This window comes from Pinus tabuliformis, chromosome 5_1 (genome assembly GCF_031772625.1).
Source record: "Pinus tabuliformis cultivar Carrire ecotype Pingquan chromosome 5_1, CPIR1, whole genome shotgun sequence".
In the NCBI taxonomy this organism is placed as follows: Eukaryota; Viridiplantae; Streptophyta; class Pinopsida; order Pinales; family Pinaceae; genus Pinus; species Pinus tabuliformis.
The window spans coordinates 781,863,945-781,889,346 of NC_142305.1; the positions used below are offsets into that span (position 1 = coordinate 781,863,945).

Below are 25,402 nucleotides of genomic sequence, written 5' to 3' on the forward strand. Positions count from 1 at the left end.
CCCAAAGGAGATCCAAGTGCATTAGGGTTATTGGAATAACTCCAATGGAATTTTTAATCCTTAAATTCACATGTGTTGTTTGAATGGTATACACAACACCAAACTTGCATTAATTTTATTTTAGAATGATTCATTAGTCTCTTCATTCCTTTAACATTGCACCCCTTTAAAAAAAAACCATCTATACTCTCGTAGGCCTCAGATACTCCTCTCGTATCACTAACCCAGTTTGCAAATAAACCCTTACCACCCTTGATTCATGCCAAATATACCCATTTAAGTGAAAAACTGTTTAAAGTTGCTGGTTCTAATGTTTTTTACATTCTTTTTCTTGAATTGCGACCGTATAATCAGGCAGTCTACTAGGGTTTAAGAGGGCACGTAGGAGGGTCGTGCCATTCCCAGGGATTTGAGCCGAGGCCGGGCATAATTGGAGTGAAGATGGATCGAATTCCAGCAGGAAATGGCTTCCTCCCTCAGGTGCTTTCAGCAGAAGGTATGAGCAAATTCGAGGAAGGAGTGGGGCTGATTCTCTCCAGTTGGCTGGCTCTGCAAATGGCGGTGCAGAACGAATGGGGAGGAAGAGATTCTCGCCAGAAAGAGCAGAAATTCGCAGCCGATATTGTCGCTTGGCTCACTCGCTCCACTGGTGAGATTTTATTTTCTTGTTTTCCTTGTTTGGGTTAAACAGCCCTTTATTGTACATGCCACGGCCGGAGGGTGTCTATTCCCTCAAATTCTCCAAGGACCTGCAGGTGGCCTTATTAGTTGAGATTTGTGGCATCCATGGCCTGTCAAAGGTACAGGGATTTTTATCCGGTATTGGAAGATGTATTGGGACCATGATTGCTGTAACACGTTTCTGTGTTTTTTAACCCTTATCTTAGCACTCACAGTGCTTTGATTTAACCACTTGACAACAACCTGCTTGACACTTGCATCGCTTTTTAGTTTTTTTGTAAGGCATTCACAACTCAGTCTGTATTCAGGTTTTTATTTAAGTGGTCGTTTCTTTTATTTTTTAACAAGACCCCCTTTTGCCGGTATTTGTTACTTTCATTCTCATAGCCCAATTGGCAAAGACCCCCGACATATATTCTTCATGTTCTGTGAGGGTGGAATTTCTGAATCCGTTCAGGGTTTTCTCCGGCTCTTCTTTATTGATCCAGTTGATTATAATGTATCGAACATTTGAGTAAAACTAAGGTATCACTAAATTATTTTTTCCTTTCCGTTTCATATCTCATCTCCAAGTAAATATTTCCAAGAGTTCGGCAATATGTTTCCAAAGTTCCATCTCTTGGTACCCATTTGCCTATTTTGGTCATTAGTGGAAACATTCTTAAGAATCCATGCTTTGGAGATGTTGAATTGGGTGGACTATTATCTAGTAAATAGTCAGGACTCTGATACATTTATATTAGCAGTAACCTTTGACACTCTTACATGCTTGGTGAGAACTAGTGCTAGTAATCTTTGTTTCAGCAGGAATATGCTCACCACTATGACCTTTGACACTTGACACTCTTACATGCTTGGTGAGAACTAGTGCTAGTAATCTTTGTTTCAGCAGGAATATGCTCACCACTATGGTCATTTGGCAAGTTGAATTGAGATGATAACTTACCTCGGGTTTTTTCGGCGTTGTATCTTCTTTATATGATGCACCATGGGATCTAATTATTTATATTCATAGTAAAAATTATCAGCGAATCCTTTTGATATTGGTTTTACATCCAATTCCAGTGGGCGTGGCATGCTCATGGATTGGGACGTTAAATTCCTCTGGGCTTCCGTGGCTTTGGATCATTCTTTACATTAGTCACACTGTGTCCCAATTTTTTATTTGAGTCTTCGAAAGTTCATAAATACATTTTAATCTTAACACTGGGACGTTAAATTCCTCTGGGCTTCCGTGGCTTTGGATCATTTATTACATTCGTCACAGTGTCCCATTTTTTTATTTGAGTCTTCGAAAGTTCATAATTACATTTTAATCTTAACATACAATTGATACTAGCGGGTTCTAACATGTGGACTACTAAGGATATTCTTTTAGCTATAGACTATATGCTACACCATGCTCTCTTCACAAGAAACGTAACTTTAAAGTATATGCAATATCTGCAGACTGAAAATCAACAGGATTTATAATGATCATTATAGGCTGTTATCAGGGCAAAAGAAATCTTCAACAACACTCTCCATTATCGTATAAGTAATGGCCAAATACACAAGGATTCTAGTATGGAATACTAAATAGATGATTTTATCTATGTGTCACCACTCATTTCACAAGAAACATAATTTTATGCAATTTCTGTGGACCAAAAATCAACGCAAGAGTTATAGTGATCGTTATAGTTTGTGACTAAGTTAGACAAATAGTCAACATAGTTTACACTCTCTATTATCTGCCAAGTAATGGCCAAATACATAATCCTTTAAGGAGCTATATAAATTTTTACACACACTGGAAACAAGCTACAATTGACAAATATTAGAAGTAAAAAAATCAATGGACAGATGTAACAGTCTTCTCTTTAGACAATATACTCACATGTGCACACACACATACTTGTGAGACCTGAAATAACTCGGCTTATAACTCTTTATAATGTTGTATTCAGTGTCTACTGTATGTTGCAGATTGAACATGCGATGCTTGGGATTTATGCTGTGCTTTTAGGAATGGAGGAAAGTCAAGTGCCATCAGTTTACTGTAAGCTCATAAAGAAGAATTTTATCTGAACTGAATTAACATATCATCTACTGCAAATTATATGAATTGACATACAAAATCCATACCTTAATCACTAGCTATAATCAGCTCAAGTGTCAACAATGATTATTTAATATTTTATGATAGCACTTGAAGATAATGATTGTTTAATAATTTATGATAGCAATCCAAGATAACACCATTACAAGGAGACCCCAATTTACGGTGGGAAACTCTAGGACAAGGGAGAAAAACCTACTCTGAGAATGTCATAATTATCATAGCAGGCCATTACATAACCTGAACATGTCCATCTAGCACTTTCACAATATAGACTTCTATGTCCAAACTGAAAACTTGTGTCTCACCTCTGGTCCCATACAAATATTTCCCATTTAAAACCTTCTCATCATATGTCTTTAAGTGAGACTCTAGCTTAACCACTACTCAATCATAGCCCTGACCATTATCTGCTATTATTGATTCACAAATGTCAACTTTCCTTGATTATTTAATCACTTTAAAGTTTAAGTCCTATGTTTACACTTAAGACCAAAATGTTCATGCAGCATCTCTCGAAATTTTTGCTACAATCAATGGATTTTAACAAAACATTTATAACTGGACATTTATAACGATCCATATTTAGCACTCGCATTCGCAAAATTGAAAATTATAACCCAGCATATGTTTGTAAGCCTCATAGACTATAGTCAGAGCTCGTGATCTAGAAAAAACTGTCAAGCATACTTTTGAAGAAAGTTATAGCTGTTGTACAGTGTCATCAATAGTTAGCAGCAGTAATTCCATGTGCGTTGGTTTTCTGCTCTTCACATGCATTGAGATTAAAGCTTTAAATTTTCCAGTGCTGATATTGTTGAAGTGATCTCTAAGTAAGGTTGTTTTCTCATGTTCAGGAAGGATTTAATTTACTATGTAATTATTTCACTCGTCTTTGATGACAAACATGTAATCCTAAGGACAGTTTTATCGTGATTTGGTTGTCCATCTATTCATGTAAATGGGAAAAATAATACTTACATTATTTTATAAACTTTTGTTTTCTTGAATTGAGAAACGTTCATAATCTATTTTTTATTGCTCGTGATTGTCAGAAACACGTTATATTGATGAATTGGAGGAAATGCTCGATGAGAACATGATACTTTCTTTCAACACAGAAACTGAGGATGGTAGCCTTGAGGAGGTATGTTTAAAAGGAGTCTCCTTCTGTTATAAGTTTCATTTTGATGACATTTCCTCAAATTTTATAGTCTATCTGAAGGTCAAAGGGTACATTGTTAAAATGCAAGGTCCCTGTAATCACTTTGTAATTGATTGTTGTTTAAAAAAACCCTAAATTGAATTTATAAATACTTATGCAGCATTAGTGATGACATTGCTAAGAGCAAAAGACTAGACAATGCTAAAATGTGGGAGCAAAGTTGGGTAGGTTCGAGCTGTCAAAATTATTAGAGACAAATTACGAAGGAATCATTACCTCCACTTCAAATGAATTTAAAATCCTGTAACATGAATCAGGTTCCACTATTAAAATGTTTGTTTGTTTTCTTTGTAGAACCTATGTTTTTGGAATTCCTTAAGGAATGCATCCTATGTTTTCAGTAGTGCTAGGTTAGCTCGGAAACTTCTGTTACTAGCTGTGGTTGCACAGAATGTTTTGGGGATGTCTCCTGACAATATGGTGTCCCCCAACTCTACATGTCTCAACAAACCATCCTTTGTTCCTTGTAACCGTCAAAACAAAAGTGAGGTCAACATCATTAGGTAAATAAACCAGAAAAGTATCACAGTGGACATTTTTAGTGCAAGGGGTAGCAAAATACTTCACACAAGCCTTGTATTAAAATGCCTTTCTTCTTGATGATTTGTAAGCAAGTTACCATACTTATGTTTGGGATGGGAATCCAGTTAGCTATATTAGGTGCTTCCAACCCCAAGGCGAAAGATAGTTCCTAGGAAGACACATCAATCCACAGGTGCATTTGATAAAGATGGGCATGGAATGGGCAAGACTTTGAGGAAGGTGCCATAGTCACGGTACCAGCTGAATGGGGTCCAACATACTGAGTGTAATGATGTGAAGAGGGAGCAATCATGGGGAACAAAGTTACGCCTTTTCTCAGCCTACTTGTACCACTCCTCTGGTGTGCCTTCTTTGTCAATGATTTTTTTTTTTTTTTTTTCTTGCATAGCTTGGTTAACCAACTTGATGCTTTCTGATACCTTTTAAAAATGGAGCAGTTTATTGCTTATTAGGGTTGGGGCATTCGTACGTTCCTTTTATTTAGATAGAACCAGCACAGATCCATCTTAGATAGAACCAGCACAGATCCATCTTAAGCAAGGATCTAACATGAGCTTAGAGGGATAATTTTTTTTAGGTGCAAGCTTATTTTAGAGTGCAAAAAAATGTGTACTTTTTTATTGTTTAAATTGTATTTTTGAATGTTATAGAGATTACATAACATGTGTATTGAGCCATTTTATTAGCTCACATTAAACTGTTTTTTTTATTAATATATTTTAAAAATACGTCAATATTAATTCATATTAAAATATTTTATTCATAACTCTACAATAAAATATTTTCTTTTAACATTTTTGTTTTCTTAATCTGTATATAGATATATATGAAGTTGATATCTTTTCTTCCCAAGGAAAAATCGTAATTTTCATTATCCAAAACGATAGAAAATTAGATGTTGTATCTGCTGAAATATCATGCTGATAAAGGAGACTGCTGAAAAGTACAAGCAGTCATCATATATGTCTGATGAGCATGTGATGTAAATAAAAAAAATAAACATAAAGACTGAATGTCCAGCTATATATGACCATACATACAAAACTATATAAATATAACTGTCCAAAAAATCCACAGTGCTGATGATAAATATAAGCTGATGAGTAGTGTCACTGCGAAGCGTCAGTATCCAATACAAGTTCGGTGTAAGATTTATGGTAATACTGATAATGGTCCTGACCATTCTGCTCTGTCACGTGCCAAGTACCAAAATCCTGCTGCATGGCTTCTTTGGATAACCTGTCAGAAAGCGAATTCCTTTCCCTGTAAATGTGATGACAAGAAATGTAGTCAAAATGGGATTTTAACCTGAGAACTTCTTCCAATAAACTGCTGAGAGTGTGTGTGTGACATGTAGTGCGCTGATTAAGCCAGTCCACAACCACCTTTGAATCTCCATAAACCTATAATTGACGACAACATTTTTCAATTGAGAATAATAGCAGAAGTTTTAAACTGAACAATTCAGCATAGTTGTTTGTACCCGACCCCAGTCCTGCCTTTAGTTCAAAGTGCTTTGAATCATTTATATGAAGAAAAGCACCCCTGCCACACCGATCTTGTTGTGCAGCTTCGTCAAAATATGCCCAAGGCTTGGAGCGATCAATAACCTCCTCAATGGATGGGATGAGTATGCTGGGCTGATCCTCATCGGACAGAAGGTTATATAACGCAGTAATTTGGGCACTAATTGCATCAGGTAGAGAGGACATCTCCTGAGCTTTTTTTGCGATTCCTACCAGGCCAGATCCCCTAGCAAGTGAGGAGTGTTGATTTTGGGTAGCATCGGATGTGCTCGAGCTCCAAAATTTTGTGGAGGGGCTAGAACACATGAGATCTCTAGCACCCAAAAATCGTTTGGAGAAATTCCACCCGGATGAGGAGTTATTAAAATAATTAATATTTTTAATGAGTTCCTAAGTCTAAACTTAGGAAAATAAAAATATTAATGTGTAATAATAAAAATATGGGTGAGATTGTTCTAAGTGACGAGGATCGAGCCTGTTTTAATCTTTTAGCTGTTGATTAGAGATTAGATCACAATGGTTGATTCATCAATAGGAAAAGTATAAGAGGAGGTTTGAGGGTCAGTTGGAGATACACCAAGGGATCAAAGAGTTTGATTTTTCTGGGCCGTGGTTTGCTGAGAAAGTCGAGCTAAGTGGTCTGAGTTGCAGGAGGGGTAGTTCGACAGGATGTGCTCTAGCTCCGAAATTTTGTGGAGGGGCTAGAACACATGAGATCTCTAGAACCCAAAAATCGTTTGGAGAAATTCCACCCGGATGAGGAGTTATTAAAATAATTAATATTTTTAATGAGTTCCTAAGTCTAAACTTAGGAAAATAAAAAAATTAATGTGTAATAATAAAAATATGGGTGAGAAGGTTCTAAGTGACGAGGATCGAGCCTGTTTTAATCTTAGCCGTTGATTAGAGATTAGATCACAACGGTTGATTCATCAACAGGAAAAGTATAAGAGGAGGTTTGAGGGTCAGTTGGAGATACACCAAGAGATCAAAGAGTTCGATTTTTCTGGGGCGTGGTTTGCTGAGAAAGTCGAGCTAAGTGGTCTGAGTTGCAGGAGGGGTAGTTCGCTGGAGGGACTTCAGTCCAGAGAGGGTGACGTAGAAGCTAGAGGGGCTGACGCAGTCCCTTAGAGGCAACGCTAGGGTTTTCTGTGGGGCAGAGAGAGCATAAGTTCAACATATCGACCTCTGAGCAAGAGAGGCTCACTGGAAGGGTGATGCAACTCCTAAAGGAGGTGACGCAGTTCCAACGTAGAGCTTGGAGCAGCCATCGCTGCCTAGAACTGGGAAGAACATTGTCATCTGTGGGGTTTAATCATCCAGTTGCTGGAATTGTCAAAATATTTGTTTCCGGATAGAGGTACTTCTGCCAGGGTTATTCTCTGTTGGGTGAGTTGGATTGGGCGCCCTAGTTGTATTTAGAAATCTGCTTAATAATACAAATCCTCTATATGCTACACCAGTTTTCTCGAATTGGGTTTTTTCGAGGACGATTGTCCAAAGATAACGGTGTCCCTTGTGTGATTGTCTCAGTTTATTTTAGGTCATGATCTGTATGTATGTGTAGTCTGCGATAGTGTTTTTATCGTTGTTTAAATAATTAAATAACTTGTTGAATGTAAAGAACAAGTAGGAGATGATAAACCAGTGATTGCAATAGGATTTCTGATGTGTAGATTCATAAATTCTCACAAAGAAAGGGATGTTTTTAAGTTTGACAGGTGAAGCCTCAGAACACCACTACTGCCATGCTTGTAAAACATTGTCACCCTTGTTGAAAAATGTGTAACTAGGTTCGGTCTTCATAAGTATGAAATGAACTCTTGTAAATAATAAAATGAAAAGAAAATTATTATTATTATTGGAGCATGGGTTTCATGCTCAAGTTCTTTTATTTTATAGGTCAAACACCCATTGAGTGCTTCTAGGGTTTGATCTAGGTTTAAGAGTCATTGTCATATATTGAAGACCCTATGGGCACATTGTATCTTGTAAAGGAAAATTTATTGTCTTTAAAGTGTCGAAATACCTCCAAGATCCAAGTCGGCTTAAGGAGCTGTCAAGTCGGCCTAAGGAGCTGTCAAGTCGGCCTACATGAAGAGCCACATCCACTCTTAAAAGAGCCTATATATAGAGAGGTGCTCGTTCTCCATTAGACACACTAACTCATCTCATTATATGCGAAGAAGAAGAAGAGAAGAAGTCGAAGAAGAGGAAGTCGAAGAAGTTGAAGTGCTTGGGCTAGATCTATCTCTCTTGTGAAAGTCGAAGTTAGGGTTTTTGCGTTGGGTCTATCACTAGTTCGATCTTGAAGGAAAGAAAGAAGGAAAGGCAAGCGAAGGTCACTTAGGGCATCTCATTAGCCCTAAGTCTCAAGGGAAGGCTAGCGAAGAGGAAGAGAAGGCTATTCAAGGGAGATCGAAGTCTCTAGGAGAAGCAACAACAGTTGCAATGGTCGCCCTGAGCCAGAATTTCAAATTTGCAGTGGGAGGTTGAAGTCACTACAATAGGAGGCTGAGGAGGGTATTTGTCTGAGTCACTAGGTCATGGTATTTGTCAATTCAAGAACCTATAAGAAGAGGAGATTTATGGGTTTTCCCCCCAAGAGGAGGGGTTTGGGCCCTGGCTTGCAACCTTATATACTGTGTCATTGTTCTTATTGTTTTGGTAGCTGTTATCGTACACTGTAATAATAAGGAACAAAGCTAATAAGTAAAAAAGTAACACAAATAGTTATCAAGTTAAGAGAATTAACATACTTATTGCCCTATTGAATTCTCAACATGGTATCAGAGCTAAGGTTATCTAAGGGCATCATGAAGATCTCCTCTACAGTGAAGAAGTTCATCAGGAAGATTGCAAGCCATCTCAAGAAAGGTATTAAGGAAGCATGGAGTTTCTTATTTTCTTCAAAGAAGGTATCATACAAAGAAAGGGATGAAGGTCTCTTCTCGGCTCTCTCTGGTACATTCCAAGATGAAGACATTTGGGTAATTGATAGTGATGCATCAAGGCACATGATTGGCCACTCCAACTGATTGAAGACCTTATCAAAAGGAAAATCTGCTTATTCAGTGGAACTTGGAGATAACAAGAGCTATCCCATGAAAGGCATTGGATCAACCTCCATAAAGCTGGAAGATGGAAGCAACATACACCTCAACAACATTTTATTTGTTCCAAGTTTGCATAAGAATTTACTTTCTATTTCAAGTCTAGAAGATAAGGGTGATAGAATAACCTTCATTGATGGAAAGGTCGTTGTCTGGGGAAAAGACTCAAATATAAATCAAGCCAAGGTCATTGGCATTCGAGAAGGAAGACTCTACAAATTAATATCTCCTGTGGCCCAAGCCCTAGTTCACATTGAAATTAGCCCATGTGAACTTTGGCATCGAAGATTTGGTCATCTACATTTCAAAATCCTTCCAACTCTAAGCTCCATAGTATATGGAATTCCTAATTTGAAGGAGGATCATGAAGGTGTCTACAAGGGATGTGCATTGGGTAAGAATACCAAGAGACCATTTGGAAGCAGTGCTTCGCAGTCAAAAGAAATCTTGGATCTCATTCATTCCGATGTATGTGGCCCTATGACTCCTAAATCTCTTGGAGGACATTTATATTATGTCACATTTATAGATGATCATTCAAGAAATACCTGGGTTTACTTAATGAAAACCAAGGACGAAGTATTTACAAAATTTCAAGAATTCAAAGCTGAAGTGGAGAACCTTACAAAAAGGAGAATCAAGATACTAAGATTTGATAATGGAGAATATACATCCAAAGAGATTATAGCATTCTGTAAGGAATCTGGGATTAAGAGGGAGCTGATAGTCCCATATAATCCCGAACAAAATGGAGTTGCGGAAAGAAAGAATAGAGCCATTGAAGAAAGTGTAAAGGCAATGTTACATGATTAGGATCTACTTAAGTTTCTATGGGGAGAAGCCATGAAGAGAGATGTCTACATTCAAAATTGAAGTCCCCACAGATCTCTAGACAACAAAACTCTGGAAGAAGTGTTCAGTGGAAAAAAGCCATCTGTAGATCATCTTCGGATCTTTGGGTCTCCTGTATATATCCATGTACCAAAGGACAAAAGAAAGAATTTGGATCCTTCCGGTGTGAAGGGAACATTTGTGGGGTATAGCAACTCATCAAAAGCCTATAGAATCTACATGAAGGATGGACATCACATAGAAGTCAATCATGATGTCATATTTGATGAGAGCATAGCATTCAAGAAATCAAAGGAACTTTCCATAGACTCTGATGATGAAGAACGATATTTGAGGAAGAAGCTGACCAAGGGAAAGAAGAACCACACCATGAAGAATAAGGTTCCTGTGAACTTGTTCAATCTGTAGTCATTCTTGAAACAAGGAAAAGACCTAATTGGTTGAGGTCTACACTACTTGATGCAGAAGGTCATGGAGTAGCGATAGGCTCATTTAGAGAAAGCAAGAAACCAAAGAGTTATTTTGGGTATGCTACATACATGACAAAGCTAATAGAAGCAAAACCATCCTCCTTTGAAGAGGCTATAAATCATCGAGAATGGAAGGATGCCGTGAATGAAGAGTATCAATCTAAAAATGCAGAATGGAGTCTAGGAGATCCTACTTAGGCTTAAAGACAAATCTGTGGTTACTTCCAAATGGATCTATAAGATCAAGTACGCAACCGATGGAAGTATAGATAAGTATAAAGCAAGATTTGTGGCTAGAGGTTTCTCTTAACTTGAAGGCATCAGCTATGAAGACACATTTTCTCCAATGGCAAAATATACAACAATTCGATCATTTGTCTCTCTGGCAGCATTGATGTGATGGAACATCCACCAAATGGATGTCAAGATTGTGTTTCTGAATGGTACAATAGATGAAGAAGTTTACATAGAGCAACCCTTGGGTTTCAAAGTTAAAGACAGAAAGGCATATGTTTGTAGATTGAAGAAAGCACTATATGGCCTCAAGCAAGCACCGAGGGCATGGTATGCTAGAATGGACGCATACCTACAAAGAATAGGCTTCACAATTTTTTTTTTTTTTTGCTGATTTGAACCTTTATATCAAGGTTGTAGATGGAGAACCTGTAATTATTCTTCCATATGTAGATGATCTTCTTTTAACAGGTGTAGAAGGTCGAATTGAAGAATGTAAGAAGCAACTGGCAGCAAAATTTGACATGAAAGATCTTGGGCTGATGCATTATTACTTGGGACTAGAAGTATGGCAAGGACCCAGTGAAGTTTATTTGGGTCAAGGAAAGTACGTGATTGAGATACTAAAAAGATTTGACATGATGGATTGCAAACCTATGACTACTCCGATGATCACTAACTTGAAAAGGCTAAGACGTTTTGAATCGAGCCCCGTAGATCCTTCCAAGTATAGGCAACTTATTGGCTCACTAATGTACTTGGTGAATACTCGACAAGACATATGCTTTGTAGTAAATGTTCTCAGTCAATTCCAAGTGGAGCTGAAGAATGATCATTGGGTGGCAGCGAAACATATTCTGAGATATCTGCAAGGAACCATCCACTACTGTCTGAAGTATGACCGAAGAAATGATGTCCAACTTATTGGATATATAGATTCTGACTGGGGAGGCAGTGAGCAAGATGGAAGGAGCACTACAGGAGGATGTTTCAGTTTGGGATCCTCCATGGTCTCATGGATGAGTAGAAAGCAAGACATAGTTGCTTTGAGTAGTGCTGAAGCATAATGCGTTGTAGCCTGTCAAGTAAGTAGAGAAGCAATATTGTTGAGGACTCTGCTATCCGACTTGTTTGAAGGATCGGTGAACCTTACAGTGATACTTTGTGATAACACTAGTTGTATATGTTTGTTTGAAGATCCAATGTTTGATGGAAACACAAAGCATATAAACAACAAGTATCACTATATTCGAGAGCTAGTGCAAAATGGTGTGTTGTAGCTACAATATATCTCCACTGATGAGCAGGTAGCTGACATATTGACGAAATTACTTCCGAACAAGAAGCTTGTATGCTTTGAGAGACAAGCTTGGTTTGGTTGATATATCCTCCCTAATTAAGGAGAGATAGACAATACATTCTTGTATTCACTTGGGAAGAAAGAATGGAGGATTGGGTAACCATCTGACATTCGATACTCTTTGAGAATGTGGTAGGGCATTCAAGACAAGAGTAGTCGTGGACCGATATTCTTTGAGGATTAGCTACCCAAGATGAGAATAGACTAATGGAAGGTCATACTCTGTGAACACCCAAGTGGAGTATGTACCTTTAGAGACAATGGTTTTGGTGTCTATGAATCATTGGTCTCAACAACATTGTGCTCTGATCATGTGGATAGAGCTGTGAGTCAAGGCCGTGCTATGTAACAATGCTAATTGATATGATGCTAGATAGATGGGTTACCAATCCGACTCTTTTTATGAGATATCTTTAGATTGAGAATGACCATATACCTTGTATGAATACCTCCCTAGTTAAGAGGGAGTGTTGAAAAATGTGTAACTAGGTTCGGTCTTAATAAGTATGAAATGTACTCTTGTAAATAAGAAAATGTAAAGAAAATTATTATTATTATTGGAGCATGGGTTTCATGCTCAAGTTCTTTTATTTTATAGGTCAAGCACCCATTGAGCGCTTCTAGGTTTTGTCCTAGGTTTAAGAGTCATTGTCATATATTGAAGACCTTATGAGCACATTGTATCTTGTAAATGAAAATTTATTTTGTCTTTAAAGTGTTGAAATACCTCCAAGATCAAGTCGGCCTAAGGAGCTGTCAAGTCAGCCTACATGAAGAGCCACAACCACTCTTAGAAGAGCTTGTATATAGAGAGGAACTCGTCTTCATTAAACACATTCACTCATCTCATTCTATGCGAAGAAGAAGAAGAGGAAGTCGAAGTGCTTGGGCTAGATCTATCTCTCGTGTGAAAGTCGAAGTTAGGGTTTTTGTGCTGCGTCTATCACTAGTTTGATCTTGAAGGAAAAGGCAAGCAAAGGTCACTTAGGGCATCTCATTAGCCCTAAGTCTCAAGGGAAGGCTAGCGAAGAGGAAGAGAAGGCTATTCGAGGGAGATCAATGTTTCTAGGAGAAGCAACCATAGTGGCCGTGAGCCAGAATTTCAGATCTACAGTGGGAATTCGAAGTCACTACAACAGGAGGTTGAGTTGATCTTGATCTTGGAGGGTATTTTTTTGAGTCACTAGGTCATGGTATTTGTCAATTGAAGAATCTATAAGAAGAGGAGATTTACGGGTTTTCCCCTCAAGAGGAGGGGTTTTGGCCCTGGCTTGCAGCCTATATACTGTGTCATTGTTCTTATTGTTTTGGTAGCTGTTTGATGTATCACACACTATAATAATAATAAGTAAAAAGGTAACACAAACAGTTATCAAGTTAAGAGAATTAAAATACTTATTGCCTTATTCAATTCTCAACAACGCTGCCATTTGATGTTGATATATAAGCCATGATAAACTGAGTTCTAGACTTGTATAACGAGTGGACAAAAAATAAACAAGTGTTCCACTGATTCTTCAACATCTTTGCATAGTGTGCACCAGGATGGGCCATAAAAGGATCTCTTTTTTAAGTTTTTACGAGAGGGAAATTTATTCTCTAGTATACACTAGAAAAATCATCTGGCTTTTGCTAGACTCTTTAACTTCCAGAGATGCTTCCACCACCAAAGGGATGTACTTAGGCTCCTTTGAGGCAATGATCTGTAAATCACTGTCTTTTGGCGAGTAAGAGCCTTGTTTAGAGTGAACCCAAAGAAGCTCGTCCTTTTGATCATGTATGTTGATGTGAGAAGTGGAAAGTGCATGAGTGTAGTCTGCCCAGGACTAGTGCCATTGTTAAGGAATGTTCAAAGCTTCTGTAGATTTCCAGATTTGTCCCTAAATGGACAGATGATCGTGGTCAACAATTTGATTTATGTGGTAGGTCCTTTGTGGTGCTAAGTGTGCAACTAGTTCAAGAGGAGTATATATATTGGTTTCCACAACCAGACCAAGGGTCAAGACCAATACGGACTCCACAACCAGTCCCGATTTGCCAAGCAAGCCCAAATGCGATAAGGTGGGAGGATTTAATGGCAGCTTCCCAGATTGTGGAAATGTTTGATCTATTCCTGTTTTGTAGGCAAAACCAATCTACAAGAGAGAGGGGATATATATAGTTTCTGGTGACAACTTCAGTCCATAGGTTTGTAGAGGAGATAGTACGCCAACCTGCCTTAGCCGCCAAAGCTTGTGAGAAATTATAAAGATTTTTGATGCCCCATCCTCCCCACTTTTTGGGCAATGCGATTTTGTCCCATTTGACACATGCAAAGGTTTGCCCCTCTTTCGAACCTCGCAAAAGAAAATTGCAACTAAACTTTCGAATAATGTTCAAAATGCCCTTTGGAATACAAGATAGAGACATCCAGAAGATTGGGATGGCTTCAAGGACAGATTTAATTAAGACCATCCTGCTAGCACGAGATAGCCACTTATGTCTCCAAGTTTGTATTCTGTTCTCAATCTTGGCCACCATTCACATCCAATCCACGCTTTTGTAGTCGTTTGGTTTTAAATGGAAGCCGAGATATTTTATGCCTTCCTTAAGTGTCTTGATTTGAAAATGGAAAAGCCCTCAGGGATAAGATACTTCATCCTTAGAACATCCAACCACAGTGAGAGTTGATTTAAGATCATTTGCAACCATACCTGACGCTTTGCATAAAAGAGTCAAAATTTCATAGAAAGATGACGAGTCTCGACGAGATCCATCCAAAAAAATGAGAACGTCATTGACAAATAATAGATGCGTGAGATTGATCTCACTTGCCACAGGAGCACCTAGTATTGTGCCCCGTCTTTTTGTGCTTTTAACAAATCTACTTAATCCTGCCATGACTAAGAGGAAGAGGAGGGGGGACAACAAACAACCTTGACGAAGCCCCCTCTCAGTGTGGAAGAAGCTTGATGTGCACCATTTATCATTACCGCAAATGTTGCTGTAGTGATACAACAATATATGAAGTTGATATCACGTGTTAAAATATTTTTGAAAAGTATAAGGTTTAAAGATCTTACATGTTTTGTTTTTGTTTAACTTCTAGTTACTTTACATGAAATTATATTAGGTCATATGTACAACTAATTAAATATGCATAGCGTATTTTTTTCTTTTTCTTTTTTATTATAGCTGACATTTATTTTCTATTTAGAGAATATTTTATTTTTATTTTAAGAGGGACGGACATACTTACACATCACCTTCGCACTGGGCTGTAGAATAAGCCTCTCGGCTCAATGATATATTAGGAGCTGAGTGATGGTTAATGAGGGGGGTAGAGCTCAAGTTAGACTTATGTTTGCACACTAATTTTGTCACAGCCATCTTTGCATTTTACATTTTCTTTCATATGTGGCTACACATGCTTTTGTATTTCTTTTAGCTGCATTAACCTTTTAAGGGCAAAATTTTTTGGGCTCTTTTGCTCAAAGATGAGGACAAGAGGGTGTCAATATTGTTGACAAATGACAATCAACCCAAAGAATGGAGCTGGATACAAGGGACTGATGGAAAGTGATAATTATGTGCCCCGTCTTGTTGTGCTTTTAACAAATCTACTTAATCCTTCCATGACTAAGAGGAAGAGGAGGGGGGACAACAGATAACCTTGACGAAGCCCCCTCTCAGTGTGGAAGAAGCTTGATGTGCACCATTTATCATTACCGCAAATGTTGCTGTAGTGATACAACAATATATGAAGCTGATATCACGTGTTAAAATATTTTTGAAACGTATAAGGTTTAAATATCTTACATTTTTTGTTTTTTGTTTAACTTCTAATTACTTTACATGAAATTATATTAGGTCATATGTACAACTAATTAAATATGCATAGCGTATTTTTTTTTTTTTATTATAGCTAACATTGCTTTTCTATTTAGAGAATATTTTATGTTTTATTTTAAGAGGGATGGACATACTTGCACATCACCTTCACACTGGGCTGTAGAATAAGCCTCTCGGCTCAATGATATATTAGGAGCTGGGTGATGGTTAATGAGGGGGGTAGAGCTCAAGTTAGGTTTTTGTTCGCACACTAATTTTCGCATTTTACATTTTCTTTCATATGTGTGGCTACACATGCTTTTGTCTTTCTTTTAGCTGCATTAACCTTTAAGGGCAAAATTTTTTGGGCCCTTTTGCTTAAAGATGAGGACAAGAGGGTGTCAATATTGTTGACAAATGACAATCAACCCAAAGAATGGAGCTGGATATAAGGGACTTATGGAAAGTGATAATTATGGATTACCTTGGACACACTATATCAATCAGTGCTTCCTATTTGTGCCCCTCCTGAACAGTGGAAAGAAAAGGCCTCAGGGAAGGTCACACTTGACTAGGGGCAAAGGGGATAACCTCTTAAGTGAAGCATGGGAACAAGCATGCAATCAAGAGTGGTCAATTATCCAACTAAATCTGTGATTCATATTAGAATGCCCTTAACATTAAATAGCACATGATTATAGAAATGGTTAATGTGCCTTGTAGTAGATGACCCAACTTCCTTCAAGTACACTAGGTGAGGAAGAAAGCACTGATCAGACATGTGTGGAGAGCTTTGAGGCATAGCTATATGTGGGTCATCTATAGGGCTGCTTGCTGGTAGGCTGATCAAATAGGATACATTTTTTTCCTAGGGGTCAACATCTTCCTTCAAGTACACTAGGTGAGGAAGAAAGCACTGATCGGACATGTGTGGAGAGCTTTGAGGCATAGCTATATGTCGGTCATCTATAGGGCTGCTTGCTGGTAGGCTGATCAAATAGGATACATTTTTTTCCTAGGGGTTGTTGACTTGGGTGGGTAATGGTAGGAATGAGAGAATCCTTTTCAAGGTTTGGCCTTTCGGGTTTTTTTATTGGATTGATGGGTAAATATTGCAAGCTGCTCAACAAACATCACTTTCACATCTTTAAGGTACTTCTACCTCTGCAATTGATTGTTTTGGGAAGTGCAATGATTTAGCTTACCATTTGAATTTCTTGGGGTTGGTTTATAGTAAGTTGTACCCCTGGAAGGTGGTTATAGGCGCAGTTCATGCCTGTTATCTAAATCAGGTTGTTGTTTTAGAGCATGTAGGAGCATATTTATTGGATGTTGTGTTGTGCATACATTTGAAGACATTGAGAATTAGTTGGATCTCGGCATTGGTTATGATTTCTAGTACTTATGCCTCCCTAGATATTTATGCAAGGGGGCCTATTTGAATTATCATATGATCTATTATTGGATGAACATACCTTTCACACATGACAGCCTGTGCACCAAATTCCAAAATAGTATTTGAACAGGTTTGGGAGAGTGTTTGCAATTGGTGGTAGATAGGTAAAGGAAATGTTCAGTGTTGATTAGCATAGAGTGTTTAACAATAATTGGTGATTCCTCCAACACATTAGATTAGACTCTAGAGCTGAGGTGAGGGAAGATTAGTTAACTATAGCCCATGAGAATTTGAGCAGATGTTGGAGGATGAACAAGGATGCAATGTGAAAGGTTTGATAGCTTGTGATTTGATTATTATCCCAGTTTATAGTTTCTTTGTTGTTGAGCATAATTGCCCACCTGTAGCTTCACGGACTCGATTGGAAGAACCAGGATTTCATCAAAGGGGTTAGAAGCTAGTATCTGTGTACAAGAACCTTCATTTCAGTATTGTAGAAGATTCAGAGTATCTAATGGAACTAATAGCACAACTGTATGAAGATCTGAAGAATGCTGCATTTATTGCTGAGGTTGGGGCTGCCAAGTTGTGGACATCTTGGTAGGGGTGCTACATTATATTTTTTATGAGATGGATAGTGCCAATGACAATGAAGGTGACCTTGACGAGGCCCAAGCATTTTGGATAATTTAAATGCAAAGAACCAAATACAAGCTGTTGGAGCATGGCTGTTGTTGTCCTCTTTTGTATTGTTTTTGAATTTATCCTTGTGATGATGATGTATCAACATTTCTTTGTAGATGATGATGTATCTGCATTTCTTTGTATTTTAACTTAGTTGAGTATAAAAATTCCCTGAGTTTATCTCAATAATTGTATTACTAGGAAGTAGACGTTACAGTGCATTTATTTCAATTTTTTTTTGTATATATTAAGTTTTATTAATGTACTTTTACCCTTCTTTTGAAAAACTAGTGTTCGGGCCTTTATCTCATTGTAAGCTTAAATTCAATATAACATCATATTTCTTTTAGGCAAGGTTGTATTATCTACTTTTGTCACTATTGGGATGGACATGCTTGTGCGATAAAGTTGATGTCATAATTAGACATCCCATCATTTTCTGTTAGAAATTTGTTAAAAGCTCATCAGTTGTGGGATTATTGTGTTTGCTTATCATACATAATTTGAAATATTTTTTTTCTTTATATTTATTTCTGAATAAAGAAAAATTCAAATGCTACACAGCTTTTTTTTTGGCAATAGGATGAATTCTCACTAGTAGCTCTTCATAGGTAGCAGAGCAAGTGATGCTATTGCACGAGGAGTGTCTCCAAGGCAATTATGATATGGTTTCTAAGCTACAAATCTCATGCTCAACTGCTCAACCTACGGCTCAATTGCAAAAGGTAATCTATAATGAATAGTTTTGCTACATGAGATCATTGATGGTAAAAGAAAAAATATTTTGGAAATGCTTTGTATTTTAACAAAAGTGTAGCATTCTTAGGATTAGCATTCAAGCTTAACTACCCTTTGCTTTTCATTTAAATAATCTGGAAGCCCTTAAAATTATCATAGGTGTTTTAATATTGGAATTGTATTTCGAATACTGACATTCAGAGCATGTGATCAAGATTTGGCTCTATCTATATTTGTTTCTGTCTAGAATTCCAAGGTACAAGCTATCATGTTAAAATTGTAATATAACAAAGGGTCATTAGTCATATATGTTCCCAAGGTCACGATTTCTTTTTGTATAGGTTGAGCATCACGTTAGCTATTAGTCCGTTATAGTAAAGTGTCACTTGCCTCTAGGTTTTGTAATAATTGTAAGTAATGTGTCAGGACTTTAGTCTTCCCTTTATAAATTCTTATGGAGGCAGTTGGTGACAAAACATCAAAATCTAAATCTAAAAGAGGGCCTCTACACAATTACCACTGCATAGGTGCTATGTTTTGTCATATGATTCAGTCTCTAGGTATGAAGGGTCCTTTGTTGTATATCTGCTATATTCAATGAAGGTTGGCCTGTTATATTTATTGGAGAGTGGCCTGCTATTTAAGAGCAGGCTGGCCTGCTGTGAATACTTATATAAGTGGCTAGGCCAGCCGCTAGGCTGTAGACCAGTTGATGACAGGGTGTACTGTTAGTGTTAAGGCATTTTTTGTGTAAAGGTCACTGGTTCAAGGCCTGACCTGCCCATGTCTGCGGAAGGGGTATACGTACGCACCTAGAGGTGATAGTTGTAGTGGTTGGAATCGACTATGTGTCACGCAAGTACGAGCCCGGCCTAGTTGCTGCTGTTTTATTAGGTATTTTAGGTATCAGATGTTGTATGATTGTCTGTGACTTAATATGTGGTCATTCAATATGCAGTGCAATTGTCTTGTAATGTCTAGCAGAGCTTTTGGTTAATATTTAGCACAGTTGTCATTTATGGACACCTTTTATCGTTTTTAATGTTGTCTTTGTTTTGAGATTGAATTCTTGGGTCAGGCTGTAATAGATTCCTAATTTCTACATAAAATTCTTAGCATTATTTATGCAAGCCTGTTTTATGATTTTGTTCATCAAGAGTCTAATTTGTGGATCAACAATATCATATATTGATTTCGAGGACAAGTAGGTGAAAGTTGAAACGTTGGATCATTTATCATCCTTCCAAGCAAGAGCACCTTGTCTGGGCCAGCAGATCCCTCCTGGAACGTGTGGCAGCGGCCCTTCTAGGGCATCATCTGAGGCAACATGCGCTTCTTGAACATTTGCTGGAGCAGCAGACAATCACTAGGGTTTCTCCTGAAGCAGCGGAAACCTTTTAGGGTTAATCTGTGGTATACACAGAATTCCCGAGGCCAAAATCAGTGCTGCGGATCACCTTTAATAGGCAGCAATCAACCTCCCAGTCTAAATGCTAAGGCAGTGGGATAGCCATGAAAGCAACAGTAGTCCAACACAGTGACAAACTCTTGAACAGCAAGATCTATTTTCAATTCTCTGTGGCAGCGAAGTAGTCGGAGGCAGCAAAGGCCCAGCAACAGCCCCAAAACTAGTTCAGGAAGCCTAAACATAATAGATTTGCAGCAGTAGACTGAAGATAGAAGCAAGGTCAGATTTAGGGTATTAAGTTGGTAGTGTTTGATTGATGTAATTAGCCATTGTTGTGTATTTCTATTATATGGAAGGACTGAGAATCTGAACTGTTATGTTCTGCTGAATTGGTTGATGGAAACAAGCTGTTGAATACATAATTTCATCGCTTTTCATTATTGTTACTGATTGTCAAATTAAAGCATACTGTTGGAGAAAAAATTGTTAAGCGCTCTTGCCTAACCCTAAGGGAAAAATACCATAAGGGATATTACACAGCCTGGGCCACACCAACCCTTAACATGGTTGGATTTTTTGTACCCATGAGGTTTAGAACCGATGACCTTCACAAGGAGTGCCTTGACAGAACAACTCGTCACCAATATGATATATCATCCTTTCCAACTAAAACTAATGAAAATTTCATCCACAAGGGTGCTAATATCATTGAACTCATTTCACCTAGGTGATATCTAGCAAATGTTACAATATCAAGTGATGTCACCTAGGGAAATCCTACCAAGGCAAAGTGCACTACCACAACACATTCTCATCTAACCACGTGAACATTATAACAGAAGGGACAATAGAAATGCTAACCCATATAATCATCAAGTATGTCTGCACCGCACATCATATACAAGAGGGCCATGTAGAACACCCCTCCTAGTGACAATCAACATCATCACATTGAGACACTATGGAAAAGTCACTGGGAAACTCCAACTATATCATGAAACAACTACTTCCTAAAACCATCACCTAACCCCTTGGGGGGCTAGAACTATCATCAAAAAACAAGATATAGCACATCCAAGATAAGCATACATATCAAATTACAACATAGTGAGATAGCATGCTCCAAGATACCAGCAAATACGCAACCACGGGGGTGATCAACAAGGCAAGCACATGCAAGCAGACCACCAAACCAGCAAGCACAATTATCCAAGGAGAAAAAAACCTCCTCCAACTAAAGACCTCCATCAAATGATCCAATGCCATGAAGAGAAGGGTCTTCATGAAGATGAATCCCCTCCTCAAGTCAGCCCAATGCTCCAACCTACAAGCTGTAAATGTTCTCAAATATGATGAAAATCACATAGTGTAATCTCATACAATATAACGTGTAACACGCCCACTTACCTCTAGACCCACAGCCCAACATACTTTTGATAAGTCACTTTTCAACTCAACATACAAGTATAATGCTATAGCTATTTGGTATTTTTCAATGGTCTATTCTAATTGCTTTGTATGTCCACTTTTGTTGCCCATGGAAATACTTTTCTCTCATGGTTATGATAAGTTTGATTTAAGTACTTGAGAAGCTTGGATGAGCTCCTATAACAAGAGATATGGTACTTTAGCGGTTTATTTGTAGAGTCTTGAATTTGCCTGATCTCCAAATTGTTTTATATTTGTCCATGCTTACCTTGATTCTGCTGGAGATTCTAATGAAATTAAGTACCTGTGAGCAGGGTTGCTTTACAGAGAATATGATCTTTTGTTTTTTGCTTAACAAATGAAGCATCGTTGGTCAAACTGGACAACTAGACTAGGGTCAATGATGCTGGAACTATCAAATATTTATGTTACTAGATTGTATTACGAGGCATGCAAGTATTATTGTGAATATACTTTTTTGAAGGAAAACCGGTTCTGATGGTCTCTATAAAGTTCTGGTTTTCACAACATCAGCAGATTTTTCAATGGCAAATTCTAGATTCAGGTTATGACAATATTGTATGTCTCCTAGATTAAGATGAATTATTATAGTTGAAAAGGGACAAATAGAAATACCTTTAATGTCTGTTGTAAACTAGATATTAGAATTACTTACCATGCCTGAGTTGGATGCTTGTATGTTCAATTCAGATTTGTAAATTTAACGGCATTCTTTTATTTGGACTCTGTTTTCTCCCCAGGTTGAAAACAATTGTAAATTTGTTCCTATGGGATAAAGCACATAGAAATTGTGTCAAATTAGACAGATAGATTGCACTTAATGATGCTGTGAATAACTTAATGAAAAATTGTTTTGTATTATATATACCATTCCAAATCTGATCATTCCTATGAAGCTTCATAATGGTGATACTAGATCAGACACAGACAAAAGTTACAGTGCTTTGTCTTGCCTCTCCTAGGCAGGGACTTGGCATTTGGTATAATTTTGAGACTAAAGTGGGCACAGACTGTATCGGTCAGTGCTTTGGCTTGCCTCTCCTAGGCAGGTACTTGGTATTTGGTATACTTTTCCTTTTACTATTTGCAGAGGAGTTCATCTTTTTTAAAGAAACTCTAAAACATAGTTAGTATACATCCTTTTTGCATTCAAAACCCGTTGATAATACAAATTCAGTAGAACCTTCATACAATAGATTGAAGTTAAGCAGTTAGCTAGATATTTTGATTTAATGCTTACTTCCCATTAAATCTAATCCTAGATTTTTGTTAGATATGCAACTGTAGCGACTTTGAGTTCAGAACACGGATTATTTTGCCAATTTATTAGCAACTTTCTTAATTGTCCATTGCCTCTTTCAATTTTCAAGTAGAGGCTTCGTGCTTAGTAGATTGCTTTTTGATATTTTGTCAGGAAGGTTTTCCTTTTTTTTGTTAATTAATTTTTTGTTGGGGTAAATTATCTTATCTCATTATTCTTATTTTTAATTACAATAGAACTTTTTCCCTATAAATACATATCCTGGAGAAACCCACTAAATTCTTCTCCTTATTCTGAGGATTTTCTTAGGATAGTATGCAGGGTAAACTGGATTTCACATAAGCATGAGGCCTTGTCAACATATAGCTCAAGGCCGTTACAACAATATACTTGAGCACAACAGGTCACTTGTGAATTAAACCTGGATGGGAAAGATAACAGTCATTCCTCTTAGCCACCCAAGCTAGATCCAATTGATTTGTCAGGGAGTTTGTTACTGTCAAGCTACTTTTAAGGAAAATTCTTTAGAACAAATACAAGTCTTAATGCTTTATTCAAATATCATTACATGTTAGAGATGCTACTCTTTACAATGTGTACTCAAGACACAGCTACTCAACCTTTGTTATTCTCTATGATCGCTCACACCCTAATTTTATGAGTGTGTTGTAAATTTGTTTATGTTTTAGTTTTCACCATTAATTACATGCTTCTCTCTTTTGGTGTTGTTTTGTATGGTACATTTACATTGCAATTATTTTCACAAGAGAACTGTTAAATTTATATGTTTTATATTCAGAATATGGATTTTTAATATTTTATTGTTTCCCTGCTCCCATATGACATCATATAATGGCTATGCCGAATTTATTTAAATGATGCCAGTTATTTATGTTTTATTTAAATGATGCCAGCTTTTAGAAGTTCCTGGATCATTCATTCATTAGGAATTGCCATTAAAATTGACATTTGCACTGTTCATTGGAATGCCAGCTTACAGCAGAAGACTCTGAGGATGAAAGCTCGGGAGAGAAGGGTGAACCTGGATCAGATATGGAAATAGATTCAGACTCGAAGCAACAGCCAGAAATAGCAGATACGGTGCAAAGCTCCATGGCAGGGAGACTCACTGAAGAAGAGAAAGCAGATGGATGGTCTGTAGTTAAATCAAGACGTAGACAAAGTCAGCGGAAGTCGTGAAGAACTTCCATTTATGACTATTTTCTTGTTGGGAGTTGCATTTTTTTCAGTCCCAATTAACTAATGGGAGGAAGCTATTTTATATCAAGCTGTATTTGTGCCCTCTAGAGTTGACCGGTTTTTGATAAGGGTTATTTTCAAGCATCTCCGCTCGTAGAAAATGACTCTCTGTAAAATTTTGTTCTGTTTAACAATAGGCCGTATTGTATAGGAATACTTCTTTTTGCACTTATGGTGGATGCTTTTTTTTGGGTTAAGAAAGGAATTTATTTATATATAAAACTCCCATGCCATCTGTAGAGATAGATTTCTCCACAAAAACAGGGCATAATTAGACCATTGTTCTTCCTGCTTATGTTTATCCAAGTTTACATAACATTTTTAAGACCGTTCAAACTCATACGTTTCTTAGTATAAAAATGGATAAGACTTGTGATAAACAGAAGAACCAAAATGCATATCTTCATTTGGTTGATAGGACTGGTAGCAGTTTCTTAGTCTTCCTATACAGTAGGCCGTATTATATAGGAAGACTTCTTTTTGCACTTACAGTGGATGCTTTTTTTTTTTGGTTAAGAAAGGAATTTATTTATAATAAAACTCCCATTTCTGGGAGTGCCTATCTGTAGAGAGAAAATCTCCACAAAAACAGGGCATAATTAGACCATTGTTCTTCTTGCTTATGTTTATCCAAGTTTACCTAACATTTTTAAGGCAGTTCAAACCCATACGTTTCTTTGTATAAAAAGGGATAAAACTTATGATAACCAGAAGAACCAAAATGTATATCTTCATTTGGTTGATGGGACTGGTAGCTGTTGCTATAATTTTAGGTTCCAGGGGAGGGCAGCCCTTCATTTGCTGCCTGCTCAAAGAAGTTTTGAACCAAGTGCAACTATGAAGGCGGATTACAAACATGAATTAAAGCACGAGAGGAAGGTTTGTTTTGGTGGTGGGCGGATTCATCACATGGGGTAAGATGCAAGACCTTTCAATGGTTTGCTTTGGAAGTCTCGTGCAAATTTAACTTCATCCACCCTTCCGGTGGACTCATCCGAATTTAACTTGATCTACCCTTCCGGTGGACTTCAGTTCTGCTGGCTTTGCATTTTCCTAAAGTTCTGTCCTTCAACGGGGAGTTGTGGTGGTGTACATATACTGAGATTTGTTGTTGATTTACTGTTTCCAGTTAGTATTATAATTGTTTGTACCTTTGGGAATGTTAAGATCAGAAGCTGCATTGTTACCTATTTGCAATATTGTAACTAGGAACTAAATGACGTGTGACATTTGTGCCCCGTCGAATTTTTTAGTTATCCACAACATATGCAGTCTTTTCAGTGAAACTTTG

The 25,402-nt window shown here is 37.5% G+C and overlaps 1 protein-coding gene across 1 annotated transcript; it reads left to right on the top strand.

The window, feature by feature from the left end:
• The first annotated feature begins 288 nt into the window (after positions 1 to 288).
• LOC149167275 (pre-rRNA-processing protein TSR2-like) lies at positions 289 to 24,333 on the top strand. The gene is made up of 4 exons (XM_089432916.1): positions 289 to 649; positions 3,838 to 3,929; positions 18,607 to 18,720; positions 23,845 to 24,333. The coding sequence occupies exons 1-4, from the start codon at positions 442 to 444 to the stop codon at positions 24,049 to 24,051; spliced, it is 621 nt and encodes a 206-aa protein (XP_089289042.1). The 5' UTR covers positions 289 to 441; the 3' UTR covers positions 24,052 to 24,333.
• The last annotated feature ends 1,069 nt before the right edge of the window (positions 24,334 to 25,402 follow it).

What these genes read in the sequence shown, in the direction of transcription:
- LOC149167275 (XM_089432916.1), top strand. Translation starts at nt 442, where the DNA reads ATGGATCGAATTCCAGCAGGAAATGGCTTCCTCCCTCAGGTGCTTTCA. An exon ending in AGGATGGTAGCCTTGAGGAG is followed by an intron (nt 3,930 to 18,606) that starts GTATGTTTAAAA and finishes AGCTCTTCATAG; the next exon opens with GTAGCAGAGCAAGTGATGCT. An exon ending in CTACGGCTCAATTGCAAAAG is followed by an intron (nt 18,721 to 23,844) that starts GTAATCTATAAT and finishes TTGGAATGCCAG; the next exon opens with CTTACAGCAGAAGACTCTGA.